At 38.8% G+C, this 17,867-nt stretch overlaps 1 protein-coding gene across 1 annotated transcript; it reads right to left on the bottom strand.

The window, feature by feature from the left end:
• Window positions 1-211: 211 nt before the first annotated feature.
• Window positions 212-11,015, bottom strand: LOC306769507 (arfaptin-1-like; the record flags this gene model as incomplete). Its single annotated transcript, XM_079258133.1, has 8 exons — window positions 10,890-11,015; window positions 7,868-7,948; window positions 5,189-5,285; window positions 3,785-3,894; window positions 3,460-3,681; window positions 1,713-1,870; window positions 453-627; window positions 212-367 (listed from the first exon to the last, which is right to left on the bottom strand). Exons 2-8 carry the CDS (start codon window positions 7,937-7,939, stop codon window positions 212-214), a joined length of 990 nt encoding a protein of 329 aa, XP_079114259.1. The 5' UTR covers window positions 7,940-7,948; window positions 10,890-11,015.
• Window positions 11,016-17,867: the final 6,852 nt, after the last annotated feature.

Below are 17,867 nucleotides of genomic sequence, written 5' to 3'. Positions count from 1 at the left end.
TAACTCCCCCTTCATCCATAGAAACTTCATTTCCAGACCTTTCCACAGGCGAGAAGCTACTCTCAAACATTCAAAATTAAATTCTAGTCTGGTATGAATGAATTATGCAACCATACACACAAGTGTTACATGTTTCACGGCCGTCCAACCTGATTCCACGGGCCGTCTGCCGCTTTAGCCCGCTTGGAGTTTTTGGTGCTGCTTTGGCATGTCAACTCTCCTCCAGCCATGAGGGTGTTTCCACGCTGCTGTTGTTGAGACGTTCCACAGCTTGAAGCATGTTTTGCTCCAGGAAGCCATGACATGACAAACAGTGAGCCGCAACGGCGCCATGGAGCAGCCATAACTGATTATGGAGGACTTTCACCTGCAGAGAGAAAAGCTGATCAGCTTGTCTTTAAATTACGGCTCTCAGATCGAATGAAATGATCTGACACTTTCCCATCCCTCACCCTGTTCTCCTCCAGGAGCTTGACTTTGACGGACAGGTCGTCCCGGACTTTCTGAAACCTCTCCCTCTGGCCCTGGAAGTTTTTCTGGGCCTCCTCCAGTTTGGGAACGGTGGTGGCGTCCCGAGGTCCTAAGTTCAGCTCCTCCAGGTCGACTCTGTACGCATCGTACTCGATCCTGGAGCAAAGAGGGCACAGTCATCTACATCTTCTCTGGCTTAATCTTTAAAAACCTGAGATCCCCTTATTGGGTCATTTTGGAGACCTTGTCTGAACTTTTTGGACAAAATTCTCTGATTTGGTTGTTTCAGAGATAATTTTCAGATTTTGTACTATGATGTGATAGAAGTTTAGAGTTACAGCTCCATCATTTCACAGATATTTGTCCTGGAAGGGATTGGTTTTTTGTTGTTGTTTTTTCCAAGGTGAGGCTGAAATACACAGGTTTGTCCCACTTGGTGGGGGGGTGCAATTGTCTCTAGTTTTTTTTTTTTTTTTTGCTTCACGCGTGACCTCTTAATTTTGTTTGCTTTGTTGTTTTATATTCATGTTTGAGTTATAAACGAATTACTGTTTGAAATAAACAATAAACAAACAAAAATTAAAAATATAAAAGAAAACATTAAAAGTAGAAAAAGTATAAAAAGAAACAACACAGTGCAACTCAAAAACGCAAGAAAATAACAAAAACTAAAACTTAAAGAAAACAAATTTATTATATTCATTATTCAGATTGAATCAATAAAATGGGTACCAGGTCCCTGATACAGACGATGTTCACCGACAGCTTTATGTGCACATTGAACAGTGTCACTGTAGTGGCGATGAAGGAGCCTGTCTGCAATGCTGACAAGTCTCATACAAGATCAAGACGGACGTTAGCTTCACCAGCAACCTTCCCATTTAATTAGTTAATTAGAGATAAAACTAAATATTTCGATACAAAATTATTAAATACTAGAACATAGAACAGTAAATTATATTTTTAGGAAAAATAGCTGCAAATCTACAAAGATGAAAAAAACCCTTCTGTTGCCATGGTGATCTATCCCTGTATTAAGCCCAAATGGCATCACTTTGTAATGATGCAGGCCTTCTTATTGACGTCCCTTATTTCCCAGGATACTAATTTGTGCATCTCGTTGTTCAGATAGACCATCCAGGAAGCAAACCGCTTTTTATTTCCTCACCTCCTCTTCTTCTGCATCTCCAGCTACCTCACGTAACGTACAGCCAGCAGTAAGGGAAGTGAGTTCCACCCACCTGGCCGCCTCATACTGTTTGGCGTTGATCATGGTGTCCTCGATGGTTTTGTTCACCAGAGTGTTCATGTCAAAAGTGAAGGAGTTTATCGCGGCCGTCAGGGCCTCGCCGCTCTTCGCCAGGAACTTCTGAGCCTCTGCATTCAGACCGAACTCCACCTGACATCAAAGTTGAAGACAAAAATGAGAAAGCAGACTAGAAGCTGGGATTTCTGAAGCCAATGTTGTCTTCTGGAGGCTCAGAGTCACGCATAACCAGCAGCAGAGAAAATATTCTATTCATTTTAGCTTTTTTGGCTTCATGTCAAATTCAGGAAAGAATATAAAACTCTGATCTGACTTTTCGACCAAAGAAGAACCGGTGCTGGTGAAGAGCCAGTGCTTAGGTGGCTCCGCTTCGGTGCTAGCAAAGAACTGGTTTTGGTTTCGACCAAAAGAGTCTGGTTGGTGTTGCGTCATCGCCGGCTGGCCACCAAGAACAGAAATCAGGATCGGAAATGTAGGTTTCTTTTAGGTCGTCCGTTGCTGTAGCGTCCAGCTCTTTTTTTGTGGTCCCTAGAAATCTTCTGGAAAATTTGTGAAACTAATTTGTTGTAATATTATTATTACTGCATTACTCCATCCCTGTACTTGATTAAATTATGACATATTAAGGATAATATTATTTTTATACAGGCATCAAGAATATACTGGGTTGTTATTGTATTGCTAATAGATTACTATTGTCGTTATTGATACGTTCCTTCATCACTGGGGTGGGATTATATATAAGCTTCTGCTTCTACCCACTCCTTTTGAACGATTTGTCATGTTTTATTTCTCTTTTTTTGTACTTAGATTTGTCATTATGTGCAAATAAAATTTCTAAACAAAAAAAAAAAAACAACTTTCAACACTCAGCAACGAGCTGCTGACACACACAATGTGAAGCGGCTCCAAACTCTGGCCCAGCAGAGAATTGGTGCCAGGATAGAACTGGTTTTGAGAATCAGGAGCCAGCACTTAAGCAGTTGAAAGCCAAAGAACCGATGCTAAGTCTGGCTCTGGCTCCGAACCAATTCTGGAACTGTTATTAGGCGGCGCCGGTAAAACTGGCTGCGGAGCGTAAGTTTTCAGCTTGGTTCTGTATTATTCTTTGTCATTAATGTTACATGTCTGTACGTCAAACCTTGGACGAGCTGGCTTGAACTTTGAATTTCCCCTCGCGGATGAATAAAGTATCTTTGATTTGATTTGATTGATTTGAACCAGCTCAGTCGAAAAACCCCCCGAGAGACCTAGCTCCACTGGATCCTAAAGCAGCGCTATTTAACTTGCTAAAAATGTGTGTTTCTGACTGGTTTTGATGGTGCAGAAACATTTATTATGAACACGATTGGAGCTGTCATTGCCCTGTTACGTCCAGAGCCTTACACACTAAATTTTCCAGCTTTGTATTCCAGGCTGGAACATCGTGTTACAGCTGGGTTTTGCTTTACGCATCGCGTCACATGCTAGCAGCTAGATATCCATCTTTCATCCGGTCTCTTCTCTGAGCTCTCTCCAGCCAGTAAAAGTCAGCTTGATGTTGTCTCTTGTCTCAGTTCTTCCTCTTCCTGTCTGGACTGCTTAGTAAAAATGTCTTTAGGAAGCTTTGTCGTGGATTTATCTCAACAAATAAAGTTGAATTAAACTGAAAGACTTTATCTTTAGCTTCGGAGGCAGAGCTGTAGCTGTAGCGCATGAGACACGACATTTTCATGGCTTACGTGGAGCGGCGGCGTCTTTACGCTGAGCTCAGTGAAGACGTCCCCCAGAGTCTTCTGCGTGACGGCGAACTGATCAAGCTGATTGGCCAGTGTCTGAGCCAGCTTGGTCATGTGATCGTAGCGCTGTCGGTCGTCTTTTAGCAGGTCGAGGCGAGGCTCCAGGTCCAGATCCACCGTACGGGATCCACGACCGAGCTTCTCAGACAGAGCCTGCCGGGTCCACTGCGAAGGGAGGGGGGGGCATGAGGGGGGTTACAGCTGATCACACTTATTATTGATCACACGTGTAATCTGACCAGAACCAGACTGGTTCGTCACCTCCCACCTTGTACTTGGTGATGCTCCACTTGCGGACTCTCTGCAGCTTCTCGCTAGCCGGGTTCTTGTTGTTGCCTTGAACGACCACAGGTCCACTCTGTGGTGTCACTGGGAGATCTGGAGGTCAGAGGTCAGTGTTGGTAAGAACTCAGACACCAATCTCTTAATTTATAAATCTCAAAGCTTCTACCAGAACCGCTTCTGAGATACTGCCACTTCTTTTCCCCACTGCTGACAGTTTCTAACAGATGTGACAAAGCTGCTCGCTCCAGCTTCTAGTAAACCTTTTCTACCGTCCTCAGTGCTGTAAATCCCTCCTGACATTCATCTCCGCCCACTCCACCCTGCCTGCACTCTTAGCTTCACCTTTTCAAACTCTTCCTCTGCATCTTCATCATCCATCTGCCTTCCACCTTCCACCTTCGAAATACTCATTAACTTCTTTTTCATTCAAACGCACCCAACGCTGATTGGGATTATATGGAAAATGTTAAAATAGTGCTCAGATATTTCATGCCAATGTGTCAGGATTAAATAAATCCGAACCCCTAGACCATATATAGAAAGATGGATGGAGACTGGTGGTTAAAAATTAAGCCTATGCCGAAGTGAATAAAACTGCAGTTCCCCCTTCATCCACTAGGGGCTCCACAACAGAGCAAATCCCCATAGACTCCCATGTTAAAAAGACCAACTTCACAGCAGAAATAAACATGTTTACAGCCTGGTTCAAAAAACCATTTTCGGTTTAATAGGTCAGGTTTACCTTCATCACAACTGTGAATTTTTTTCTAATTCACCAGTTTAAAAGTAATTTAATCTTGAAATCTGGCATATTTAGGGATATGTCCTTTTGATTGACAGGTACCCGATCTCCCACTCCAAGTAAGAACGTAGAACAACCGCGGTTTTTAGCCGGTTAACAATGTGACTTAACTTCTGTTAGCTGGTTAGCTCCGGTTTAGCTTGGTTAGCTCTGGTTTAGCTCGGTTAACTCTTAGCTACAGAAAGCTGAGAGTTCGCTCGATGTCAATCATCCACCATGACGCTAACAGCCCCCCTCTCAGCTCCACCTCTTTGCCCATACTTGTATTTTCCAAATGAGATGACATGCGTGCCCCTGCCAAGATGATGATGGTAGGAACCGCCCACCGAGCTTCAGTTCAGCTCTTCAGAAACCTATGGGTGACGTCACGGAAGCTACGTCCATCTTTTTATATACAGTCTATGATCTGAACCTTTCTTCTAAGAAATTAGTTTTGTTTTAGTAGGAAAATTTTTTAGTGTTCCACTTAATGTCATTAAAACATTGAGAATGAAGCGGAGTGACTGAGTGAAACATCCAGCTCTGAGATCCACTTTTGGTCAAATCTTCATTGTAAGTTTAGCCTCTAATTCATCACTGCTGTACCTTTGCCATCTTCTGTTTCCATGGTAACCTCCGACGTAGTCTCAGCTGGACAAGCAGCGGCATCGTTGTCGATGTGATTGGAGTTACTGCTTGCTTCCTGTGAAGAGCAGCATTGTGGGTAATGAAACATTTCACTCAGTCAGACAACATTTCATGTCAAAGTGAATCCAAGTGGCTTGATGGTCTTAAACTCTCAAGACAAGAATAAATGGCCATCAGCTTTAGTTTAGCGTTTTGTGCTCATTTTGTAAAGATATTTGTATTTATATGCTTAGAAAACGTTTACTTATACGCTTACAGAACGAAAACAAGATGTTAAATGTAACCCAAACATATTCAACACACCCGCACAAAAAACCCCAACTAAACCGAACCACAAAAAAAAATAATAATAAAAAATCAAATTTTAAAAAGGCTGATATATACATTATTGAAAAAAGAGAAAAAACAAAAAAACTGTAGAAGGACAGGCACACAAGGACTTACTATCAAGTGGATGTGGTTTAAAAATAAACAAATTTATTATTATATTAACAATAATAATAACTATTCTGGTAAATAATAATTAAATATGAGAAATTTATGTGATTCAACAAAAAAAAATTATAAAAACTGTTTTAAAAAGCAGGTGTATACATAATTTAAACTAAATAAATAAAGATTAAAGAACAAACATATGTATGTGGACCTATAATAACAAGCATAATAGTAATAACAAGGAAAACAAATATTTTTATCTCAATCCTTATTTGTTTTTAACTCAAGTTGAACCTGATGAAGCGAAATGAGGCCAAATAATTAATACAAACATTATTTTAAAAGAAAAAAAACAATATAGATAAAAAAAAGAGAAATAATTTTCCTTCTTTTCTTCACAGACTTTCTCCGGTAGCTCCTGAATGCAGCATCAACCTCATCAGCAGCCGACAGTTTAAAGGTCAGGAGTCTCAGTGACAACATGCTGGATCGCCGTGGGAACCGGAGCTGACGGTACCCAACCAATTACCCAGATCAAAAGGTGGGGAGGTTGCTACGGAGACAATGGCTCCATGCTGCGACTGGTGGGAAGTAAACGAGGTCAGAGTTTTCTAGAGGACAGTCGTCTGACAGACACAGAGGCGTGTACATGACCGTTACTCGGTCCTTCACTCCTGACCCAGACCCTAAAACCAGGTCTGAACCCTCATATAAGCCTCTGTTAGAACAGGAGAGACCACGCTCCCAACATACACATTTCCTACGTCTCCTTGGCAACGTCGACACACAGACTCAAACCAGAGGACGACTCGGTGAAAAGGACACCAGAGAAGAGACAGAGAAGCACGTGATGACGCAAAACACGGCTTGCAGAATCCACATGTGACATTTCCAAAGGTTAGAGATGCTGGAGTGAGTCGCCGACATCCCTGATCCCGACAACGATGCTCTACGGAAATGCTTGGATTTATTCTGTATATGTGGCTCCTTTCTGTAAATAACACGAGTTCAGCAGCTACCCACTCTTACTTCAGAATCCTTTTAGGAATAAAATATAAATAAAATATAAATGCGCCGGTCTGTCGTGGCGAAGAAGGAGCTGAGCCAGAAGGCGAAGCTCTCGATTTACCGGTCGATCTACGTTCCTACCCTCACCTATGGTCATGAGCTGTGGGTCGTGACCGAAAGAACGAGATCTCGTATACAGGCGGCTGAAATGAGTTTCCTCTGCAGGGTGGCCGGGCTCTCCCTTAGAGATAGGGTGAGGAGCTTAGTCATCTGGGAGGAGATCAGAGTAGAGCCGCTGCTCCGCCGCATCGAGAGGAACCAGTTGAGGTGACTAGAGCATCTGGCCAGGATGCCTCCTGGACCTCCCTGGTGAGGTGATCCAGGCACGTCCCTCTGGGAGGAGACCCCGGGGAAGACCAAGGACATGCTGGAGGGATTACATCTCTCGGCCGGCCTGGGAACGCCTCAGGATCTCCCCCGCAGAGTTGGCAAATGTGGCTGGGGAGAGGGAAGTCTGGGCTTCCCTGCTTAGGCTGCTGCCCCCGCGACCCGACCCCGGATAAGCGACAGAAGATGGATGGATAGATAAAATATAAATAAAGTCAAAATATTTTTAAAAATCAGAAATTATATTATATTTAAAAAAATAAATAAATAAAATGAAACAAACAATAAAACTCCCGATACTGGCAAGGTGGCGCAACCTTCCCTCGTTCCTCACACAGGTGAGCCTCTTCCCTCCACTCCTGTGACTTCAGACACACCTTCACAACAACAGCCGTCTTATCGAACACGTTTCACCTCTTACTGTCACCGTTCATCACTCCAGTCGGCTTGTGTTGGTGTGCATGTTGCTGATAACATTGTAGGAGCTGCTCCTTCTCTTATCTGGCCGGCTGTAGTGCACGTGGAAAACGTCTAGAGAACTAACAAAACGAGGCACGTGCACGTTGCAGGTCAGAGCGCAGCGCTTTGTTTAAAGTTTATTTAACACATCAAGGTGATTGTTGGTGGCAGATGTTTGATATTTCAAATCTAAATAATAATTTGCAGAAGTTTTTCAGTAAAAGTGTTGAAGGGACTCTAATGACGCTTGTCATCACAACAACATGCTGCAGCGCTCGTCTACATCCAGCCGAAGAAGTGGAAAGCACCAGAGATGGCGAGCAAATGCAGGTTTTCATTGTCTCTCACCTGCTGGGGAGTCTCTTCCTCTTCACTTGTCGATGTTATGGTAACATCGCCCTGCTCTGATTCCTCCATCATCCTTCTAGTCTGTGAAGAGAAGAAAACTATCAGTTTGCTGTGCAGACAAGAGCTTTAAGGAATATTATTTCCACTAAGACTGTTTAAATGGATTTCCTGAGACACTGTTTCTCAAATGGAGGTACACGTACCCCAGGGGGTACTTCAAGGCATTCCAGGGGGTACGATAACTTTTTAAAAAATATATTTCCTTTAAAACATCCTTAAATAAAATTCATACATTCATAAACTGAATTTACATTTAGATTTACACCATATAATTCCTCCCAAAATCCCACATTCAGACGTGTATTGAACCCCACCCGTTACGAGACAAATCAAAACCATGAGTCACTGTCGCCTTGACAATCAATCAATCAATCAATCAATCAATCAATCAAAGTTTATTTATATGGCACTTTTCATACAAGAGTAGCACAAAGTGCTTTACAAAACAAAAACCAAGAATAAAACAAGGTTAAAAACCTGCCTTCACACACAAAAATATAGAATTTACCCAAAGTCTAACACATATATTCACTTTTCACACACTCACATAGATAAAACACATAAAACACTCTCATCAAACCAATCTTAGGCATCCAAATTAGTACACTAACAAAAGTAAATAATTTAAATGAAAATCCTGAAAGAAAAGTCTAATAATAGAACTAAAAAGATGGGTCTTGAGGCGACTTTTAAAAACCTCAACAGTATCCATCATCCTCAGGTCCTCCGGCAGACTGTTACACAAATGTGGAACATAAAAACAAAAAGAAGTCTTTTTTAAAGTCGCCGATTAGAGGATGACGCAAACAATGGAGTCCTGGTTGAAGCGTGGTACAGATGTGCATGCTTAAAGTTTAATAAACCAAACACAACTGACAAAGTGCTGTATTTCTTGTTTTTTCTTCACTACTTTGCTGAAAACACATTTTAATAGGGGTACTGTGTTGGGAAAAGGTTGAAAACCGCTGGCCTAAGACAAACCTTAAAGACTTTTGAAATGTTTTTTTCTATTAAAATATTGAAATATTTCACATATTACACACACATTTCGTGAAAATATGTGTTTAATATGTGAAATATTTCAATCTGAAGCTTTCACTGCCTGGAAACATTTGCTGCTGTCATGTGTCGCCATCTAGTGGTCGCCAATACGAACTGCATGGGTTTGCTCAGGTCTTGCTCCATTCAATCAGAATTAAACTAAACTAAACTCATTCATTCATTTATTTATTACTTTACCAAACCGCTTAGTCCAATTAATGGTAGCAGGGAAGAAGGAGCCAATCCCAGCAGTCACTGGGCGAGAGGCGAGGTACACCCTGGACATGTTGTCTGTCCATCGCAGACTAAACTATTAACTTTAAACACACCTCTTGCCAACTGGAAAAAAAACAATTCACACCACCTACAAACTGACACTGTGACAGTTTTAATAATGGAGAGAGAGCATGCATTTATGGCTACACATAAACACAACCATGTTTACTGTAATTAAAGCCTGTGAGTCAGTGGCAGACTACAAACCCTGATGTTCAGTTATATTATAAGATGGTTTTATGGATGTGATGGAGCTGGATTAACATCTGTGGCTGTAAAGTTAAGTGCAAAGTGCGTTTGCATCATCTCCAGTTATCCAAAAGACAATAAAACTGAAAAAAAAAAGTGACTTTAGGCCTCCTAAAGGTAACTATCCAACCCAGAAAACACCCATGTCAGCTGTCCAGACAATAAAATATACACTTTGTTTCAATGTGATTAAATGCAACCAGTTAAGTTTATATGTATGAAAAAACATGCACATCATAAAAAAAAAAATCATATTTCACTATAAAAATGTAGTTATCTGTATTTCTGCTTAGAAAAAAGCAGATGTAGGTGACTTCCTCATTAAACTAGGTCAGTGTGTGGTGTGTTTGTTTGTTTGTTGAGAGGTGCGTTTAGTCAAGAGATGTTAAAAAAAAAAAAAGTGCGATAAGATTTAATGAGTTTCGGGAGGACATAAACTGCACACCCTCAACATATCAAAGACATTAAACATGGGGTACCTTCAGTCAGAGGTTTCTTCACCTAATTGAATCAATGTACATATGATATATATACATGTAAAAAAAAAAAAAACTCAAATACCAACAAACAACACTCCAATACACTAATTATACTTTTACACTCCAATACTATAATTTAATTTATAAATAAGATTTTATTTTTTAAAATAAGTGATATTTAATTAAGTATGTAATATTCATCCTGGAACAAAATAACATTTACGATCATGCAACGTATAAGAAAATTAAATATAAAAAGATAGTAAAAAAAAAAAAATTATAATAAGCAATATAATTTGAGTCTGTTTTGGTTCATTTACATAACTGTGTTTTCTCATGAACCTGAAGAAGCCTCTGCCTGAAGGCCCGTTGTTGTTTTCAGGTGTCCCGTTTATTAATTATATGACAGTTTTAATGTTTGATTGCATTTTTAAAACTTGTTTTTCTTTTCTGCAAAGCACTCTGTTAGCGGCTGTTATATAAAGAAATTACTTATATATTTCATGCTTTAGCTGTTAAATGAAACTATACTAAAACTAAGAAAGCTTCAGAAATCATAGTTATTAAACTGGAAAAATGTATAATATTGTAATTTAGGCATAAATGTCTAAAAGAAAACAACAAAACAGTCGATGAGATCTCATAACAAGTTAATTTTGTCCTATTCCAGTCAGTGTATCCACACTAAGTTTTTATGGGTGTGTTTCATACATCAGGTTTTGCATTGAAGTCAATAAAATCCTTTTTAAACCACTTTGGCACGTGCAAAACGGATTAAACTTAATTTCTATGCTCGTAAATCCTCATTTTTTTACCGTTTAAAACTCGTTCAACTGGTTTAGTTTGGTTTTTGGAGACTTTAAACTGGTTTAACCGAGCAACAACAAACAGGGAAGAAGTGAACTGCAACCAGTTACCTTCACCACCGCCAAACTAACTCCTCCTTTTCTCCTTTCTTCTTCTTTCACTTCTTCTTCTGCTTCTTTTTCCGCTGTCAGGTCCTCATGTCTGCAAGTTAAACGCCGAATAAGACTCTGATTAAGAAGTTGTTATGAAAACAAAGTAAGAAACAGTCAATCACACCCGGAAGTGTGTTTTCCACCTACGGGGTTTGTTCGCCAGGTTGACTTGTGCGCACCGGAGGGGCGGTGATATTCACGACGAGGCGCTCTCAGTATAAAAAAGATTTCATTTTAGTACCTTACAAAACATGTTCTCACCCAAATTATTAGAGTATTCAATTAGATGAAAAAAAACAACAAAAAAACACCATTTACATGCCTAGTCTCAATGGTTTCAAGCGGTATGAAGACCCAAAACAAAACCTGATAACTAGAAAATTATGTGACTGAACTTGTTTGCTGTTTGTTTATTTTGAACAGTAATTAGATTATAACTCAAACGTGAATATAAAACCACAAAGCAAACAAAATTAAGACGTATATATATAATATACAAGGGAACAATTTATATGTTCGAAAAGGAACAGAAAGAAGTGTAAAACTTATTAAATCCTACCCCTTTTTCTGATTGTCAATGTTGCACATCATAAAATCACACTAACTACACAGCATAAATCCACATGTTGTTTGTAACCAATTAAATTCTAACTTGGCAAACATATTCATACAATTAGTCATAAAAATATGAGTATTTTGTCATTCAATATGTTTTTTCTGCAGTCAAATCTCAAGCATTTTTGTTATAATTATAAGTTATCACTGTCTGAACCAAGTCAATATACTTAAATGCGTGTTTAAATACCAATATGCGTGTTAACCAAGAAGCTGCACAGCTGTAATAATACCACACAGATGCAGATTCTCTTTACTCAAACTTCCTTTTCTTAGTGAAAATGATTGTTATAAAAGCATTATGTGTGGATGCAATTCCCTGTCAAAGCTATTTTTCTATTTATTTTTTCCAATAAATGAAACATAAAACATGCAAAAGCACGCACATACACAGCACTGACTGAAAATACAAATACCTTTGCAAAAAAATTTTTCTATGCAAAGTAGATTGTAGCAAATTCTGCTATTACTAATTAGAAATATCTATTAATAAGTGAAATTTCGAAATAATTTAAAACTACATCTTGTTTTTTTCTTTGTTTTTTTGTTTATCCAAGTGAGACGTAGGTACTAGAGAAGACAAACAGGTTTTCTTCTAAACATAAGGTAGCTTCCTGTTAAATCAGGGGGTTACATACTAAACTCCAACCTGCTAAATTAAGTTAGAGGAAACAGAGCAGAAGGTGTTGCTTTGCTTCCGCTGTCTCTTACATGTGTATGCATACTTTAGCACTGATGTCTTTATCTTGACACCAAGCAGATTGATCTGATTAGTTTGTTTATGAATCTGAATTACCCACAAGCGGGCCTAAAATGTTGCATTTTGGTATTTGATAGAAAACTCAGTAAGCCTCATACAAAAATGAATAACTTATTCTACTCGTGTCTAATAGTTTATATTGACACTGCCACTAATACTGTTTTTTAAAGCTGTCAGCACATATTTCAAAGAAGAGTTTTAAAGATATTAGTCCAAATTTAATAGAAACAGTGATCAGAAATGTCAATCTGCTAGTGTAACAAAAACTATAAGATAAACTGATTTAGATAGTTAACCTAAAGTGTGAGTTTCAAAAGGAAGAACTTTATTTAAAATAATGAAATAGTAATATTACTCTGCTAAAATTAATAGTTAGCTAAAAGCTAATTATACAAAGTTGGAAAAGCTAGCTAAAGTACAGATGCTAAACATTATAAATAGCTAAAAGTCAGTAAGTTAAATAATCCATGAGTTGGATTCATTGTCTATACATAATTGATGAATAGGTCATTAAAAAATTGAAAGTTAAAAAGATATTTTAAAAGTGACAAAAATGTTATGCTAAACAGAACCGTAAGCTAAAAGTAGGGTTAGTCAAAACAGCTAGCTAACATTAATGGGTGCAAGTAATGATTGATATGAATAGTTATTGGTAACTATGTCTAAACATTTGAAATAATTACCTAAAAGTATTTAAATGTTGAGTCATATGTTGAGTTAAAAGTAAAACAACTAGAGCAAGTGGTAATGCTAATGCTTGGACTAGCTAGCTAAGAACAGTAGCCAGAATAGTTTGGTTAGAGGAGCTGAAACAGTTGAATTGATGGCTCATGCTGCCCATCCAAATAAATAATCAATTAGAACAATTAACTAAAGCTCATTACAGTACATTTATAAAGGTAACGTATGAACATATCTTTCAAAACTAAAAACAGTTTAACTAAATATGCTAAAACTGCTGAAAATGCCAAATATATTAAAAATATATTAAACTGTATGTTTTGACAAAAGGAAGCTGTAAGCATGGGAACTTGTACAACTTTTCTGCTTGTAATTGATCGTTTTCAACTTTTATTTAACACAAGTTTAACCCCTTTATCAGAGGTCATCACTGTAAACTTTTATGGTAAGCACAAATGGAGAAAACAGGCATACACACTTGTGACACATCATTTCACACCTCAAACACCCACCCTTCCTGTTGCCTATATTCATCTCCATAAGCACAGAATCAATGACCAGCAACTCAATGTGTTAAACCTGCCATAAAACTGTTCTGGTTGAAAACAAATATACAGTATCTTCATCAGTAAAACTGAACCTGAATTTTTATTGACAGCCTTGAATGTGTTTGACTTAATTTTACATTTCGGTGTGTATATAAATGTATTTGTATTTTGTATGTGTTTATAAAGGCACACATGTGTAACTTTTAATGTCACAATGCAACGTAAACTGTGTATACTTTCTTTTTGTGTAAAAGCCCAACTAGGGACGGGCATTGAAAATTAGCCTTGGCTAAAATGCTGCAGTATTCATGGAGCATACTCACTATCAAATAAAAATAAAATAAATAAATAAAATAAACCAATACAGAAACAATGTGGGCGATTCTTTATTAATAGCATTGCTTTTTTTTTCTTTATTTCATTCATTGCAAACAGAAACAGACGAGCACTAAAAGATGGAAAATTATTTTTATAGATATGGAGTAACGGTTGACATAATTACATCAGCTGACATTTATGTTATCTGCATGATGACTTCGTTGCTTCTTTGTCTTCTTTGCTGGCCTGCAAAACAAAACACAACAACAGTTAACAAGCAACTTTAAAGCAACATTTTGCTAAAACAGTAGAAAAATCCATTTTAAAATTAGAATAAGTTCCTGCTTCCTTCAGACTCTCACATGCAAAACCTAATTTGTCTCATTAAATTTACCTGCTGTTTAATAAAATACCTGATCATTGCATGTCTGACACATTTTGACATCTTCTGTCTAAAGTGTCTCAAACGTCAAGTCAGGATCTACTCTGACAAAGAGACGCCAACTTTATTTTCGAGCTTGAGCTCCACGGCGTCTTTGAATGATTTAGCGATGAAAGATTTGATTCATCTGAATAAAATATACATAAACTATGAAAATCTCCATGGTGGTTATAGTGTAGTCACATCACCTCTTTTCTCCTTCTTCTTGTCTTTGTAAATGAGTCCCAGAAGGACGGTGCACACCAGGTAAGGAGCTCCGACTGTTAGGTGGCGAACAAGAGCTGAGACGGAGAGTTGTGGAGGCTCCTGACCTGCAGGTGGCGCTGCAAGAAGACATAAACTTACAATTAATTAAGAGCCATTTAAGATTAGAAGATATATCATTAATAACTGCTGTTTGTCACAGAGATGAGCTGACGAGGATTCGGTATTAATACAAAGGTAGCCAGATGATTTCATGAAGCAGAAATGCATGTGGAGGGTCAAAATTACGTTAGTTTCCTCAACTAAGCCATTATTTCTACGAATTGGCTTATTATTACTGTAAATTCGATTATGACGGACCATATAATTGGTATACATATTTTCAGCCAATTCATATGGGTGTCAGAGGTCCGACTATATGGTTTTTAAAGTGTTTTACTCTAAATTCCACCTTGGTCCTTAATTTCAGCCATTCCAACAGGGACTCCAGTGAGTATTACCAGCAATGTAAATCTAATCCATTATTATACCAGTAAAGTGGAATTGAAACTAATTACCAATCTCTAAAATTTTTTAGCTATTAAGGTAGTCTAAAATGGTATATAAATATTAGTTAAACAATACTTTATCTTAGTAACTGTATGTTTTTTTTACACATTTTATTTACTTTCAGTGGATGGAGAAAGAGAAAGAGGATTGTAAACAGATAACAAGCTGTAAACTGATAATATGTTAAACTTTCATTACTAAAGCCAAAAATTACAGGGAGATTAGTAGGCTTTACATTTAAGCCTTTAAAAGGTCTGATCTAAGGGATTTAGGTACATCTAGTGAAAAGACAGTCAAGAGGTCCTGAGTTTAGATTAAACCAGTGTCTATCAGTGGATTGCAGTTTAACCTGAGCAGTATTCCTTCTTTCTTATTACTTTGTATTAGCAAACCGATGTAATCTCAACATGTGGCATTGCAGGACTGCTGTATTATTCTGCTTTTCTTTTAGTGTAACTACATTAATCTGCAGGGCAGGGACCACCAACCTGTCCTGTAGGTTTTATATGTTTTCCTGCTACAAAACACCTGATTGAACAGAAATGGATCTCCAAAAGTTTCATGCCAAGTTAGGCACAAGCTACTTAATAACTCATTGATTGGAATCAGGTGTGTTGCAGCAGGAAACCATCTAAAACCTGCAGGACACCGGGCCAAGAAGTCTGGAGTCTGTGATTCCTGCTGCAGAGTCTCAGCTGCATGTCTTTCTACATGGTATCAATTAAAGACATCCTCACCTTTGACAGTCAGCCAGCTCTCGAGTGAGTGTCCAAAGCTGAAGATTTCACACTTGTAGAGTCCTTGATCAGATCTGAAAACACTGTGGATGGTCATGTTTCCTGTGGAGCTGTTCTTGATGAGGAGACCGTCTTTGTAGAAACTGGTTTTGGAGTTGCAGTTGGACGGTGCAGCGTTGCATGAACAGCTCAGAGTCAGATTGATTCCTTCTGTCACAGGATGGACTGGACTTTCCAGGATCACAGGACCATCTGAACGATGGGAAGAGACACCAGAATGCATCATCATACTTAATCACATTGTTTTAAATAGTTCATTCACAGATTTAGTCATTTGTATAACTTCACTAATGTGTAAGAAGTTTTATATGCTTCTTTTGGGAAGTTTAGCTTGTTTTGAGCAGTTACACCCAGTTTCATTTCCCTCAGTTGGTCTTATTACCACCACAGGTACGGTGTTTCCACTTTTGAGAAAATCTAGGAGAAGTGGTCTTTTACCCAATGGAACACTCCTCAATACCCATTAGATGCATTTGGGGCATGCAGTGCAGCCGTGGGGCACGTTAGGTGGAGCAAACAACTTTATCAATTATATGTAGCAAAGCTTCCAACAACATGGCTCACTGGCCGGTTCTGGTCCCAGTTGGAAAGCTATAAACTTATGCAAGTGACTACACTTTTCCCAGATAGATATAAGAAATTCTTAGTAGAGTTTTTACTCATTTCCTCTTGTGGATGTCCACCACAGTTGTTCTTTTCCTTCTCAAGATTTGATTCAAGTTAGGATGAACTTATCTTCTCCTGCTTTACACCAACTAGCAGAGGCACCTATAGCGCAGGGATGGTCAACTCTGGTCCTTGAGGGCCGCAGTCCTGCAGGGTTTCCATGTGGTCCTGCTCCAACGCACTTGACTCAAACTAATCAGTCATTGTGTTGAACTTCACAAGCTGTTGTTGAGTTCAAGTTTATTGTTGTGACAATAAACCGAAACTCGCATGAGTCAACAATGACAGGGTCTTGGCTGCAGACTGGAGAATAAGGTAAGGCTGGATATTGGACGGGGTTGGATGTCCAACCCAGCCCCCTCAACATTTTAATTGGATTAATCCTGACACTAACCCTCACCCTTACCACGCCCATTTTACATCCAACCAAGCCCATTTGACATCCAGGTCCGCCCAATACCCAAGCTCACCCCATTCTCCAGGCTGCAGTCGGGGGTTATTGGACGGGGCTGGATGTGCAAACCTGCCCCCTCAACATTTTGAACCCTAACCCTTTCTCCCTAACCCAATAACCACACCCATTACCAGTATAACCACGCCCATTTGACATCAAACCACGGCCAATATCCAGCCCTACCCTATTCTCCAGGCTGCAGCCAGGGGTTATTGACAGCAATAGGGACAGGTTTGTGTAGCTATAACTAACCACTAGAGGGGGCTCGTGGTCAGGTGAGTTTCCGTTATAGTTTTTTCACAAAATTAAAGTAATATCTCGAAAGTTTTGACAAAGTACAAAAAGAACCGGTCACGTGACCCAACACGTCACTTTGGGTGACATGTAAATGTGAAAAAAAAAATGTTTCCATTGCATTTTTGGATACCTTCATTTGGACACCTCTGAAAAAACATCTCACGAGAGCGTAAAAACTCTTTCATGATATTTTACAATTTTTTTTTTGGTGTTTTTATTCGCGGGTTTTTATTGCAATATTTATATTTTGCATAATTATTTAGGTAGTGGAAACGCAGCTTGTGATTTATGTTGTAAAACTTTACATTTGAGCAGCTGAAAATGAAAAATATACAACAGAATATATGTAACTATATTTAGAATGAACCTTAGTGTTGCCTGACATGAACAGCTACCACTTTATGTCTCCGACCCAAGGCTGAATTATCCAATGGGCATTATGGGTACAGGCCCAGGGACTGATGCCCACTTGTGACCCATGTGGGGCCCACGTAGGGCAAACACCAGCAGTTTGGATATGAAAAAAAAAAGTCCATAAAAGCCAGATAGTTACACCACAGTGTCTAGTGTATTGCCATTGGTACCACTGACTGAGAGATGTTAGA

The sequence above is a fragment of the Telmatherina bonti genome (genome assembly GCF_933228915.1).
Source record: "Telmatherina bonti genome assembly, chromosome: 18".
NCBI classification, from domain to species: Eukaryota; Metazoa; Chordata; class Actinopteri; order Atheriniformes; family Telmatherinidae; genus Telmatherina; species Telmatherina bonti.
This window is presented reverse-complemented; position numbering and strand designations above follow the sequence as displayed.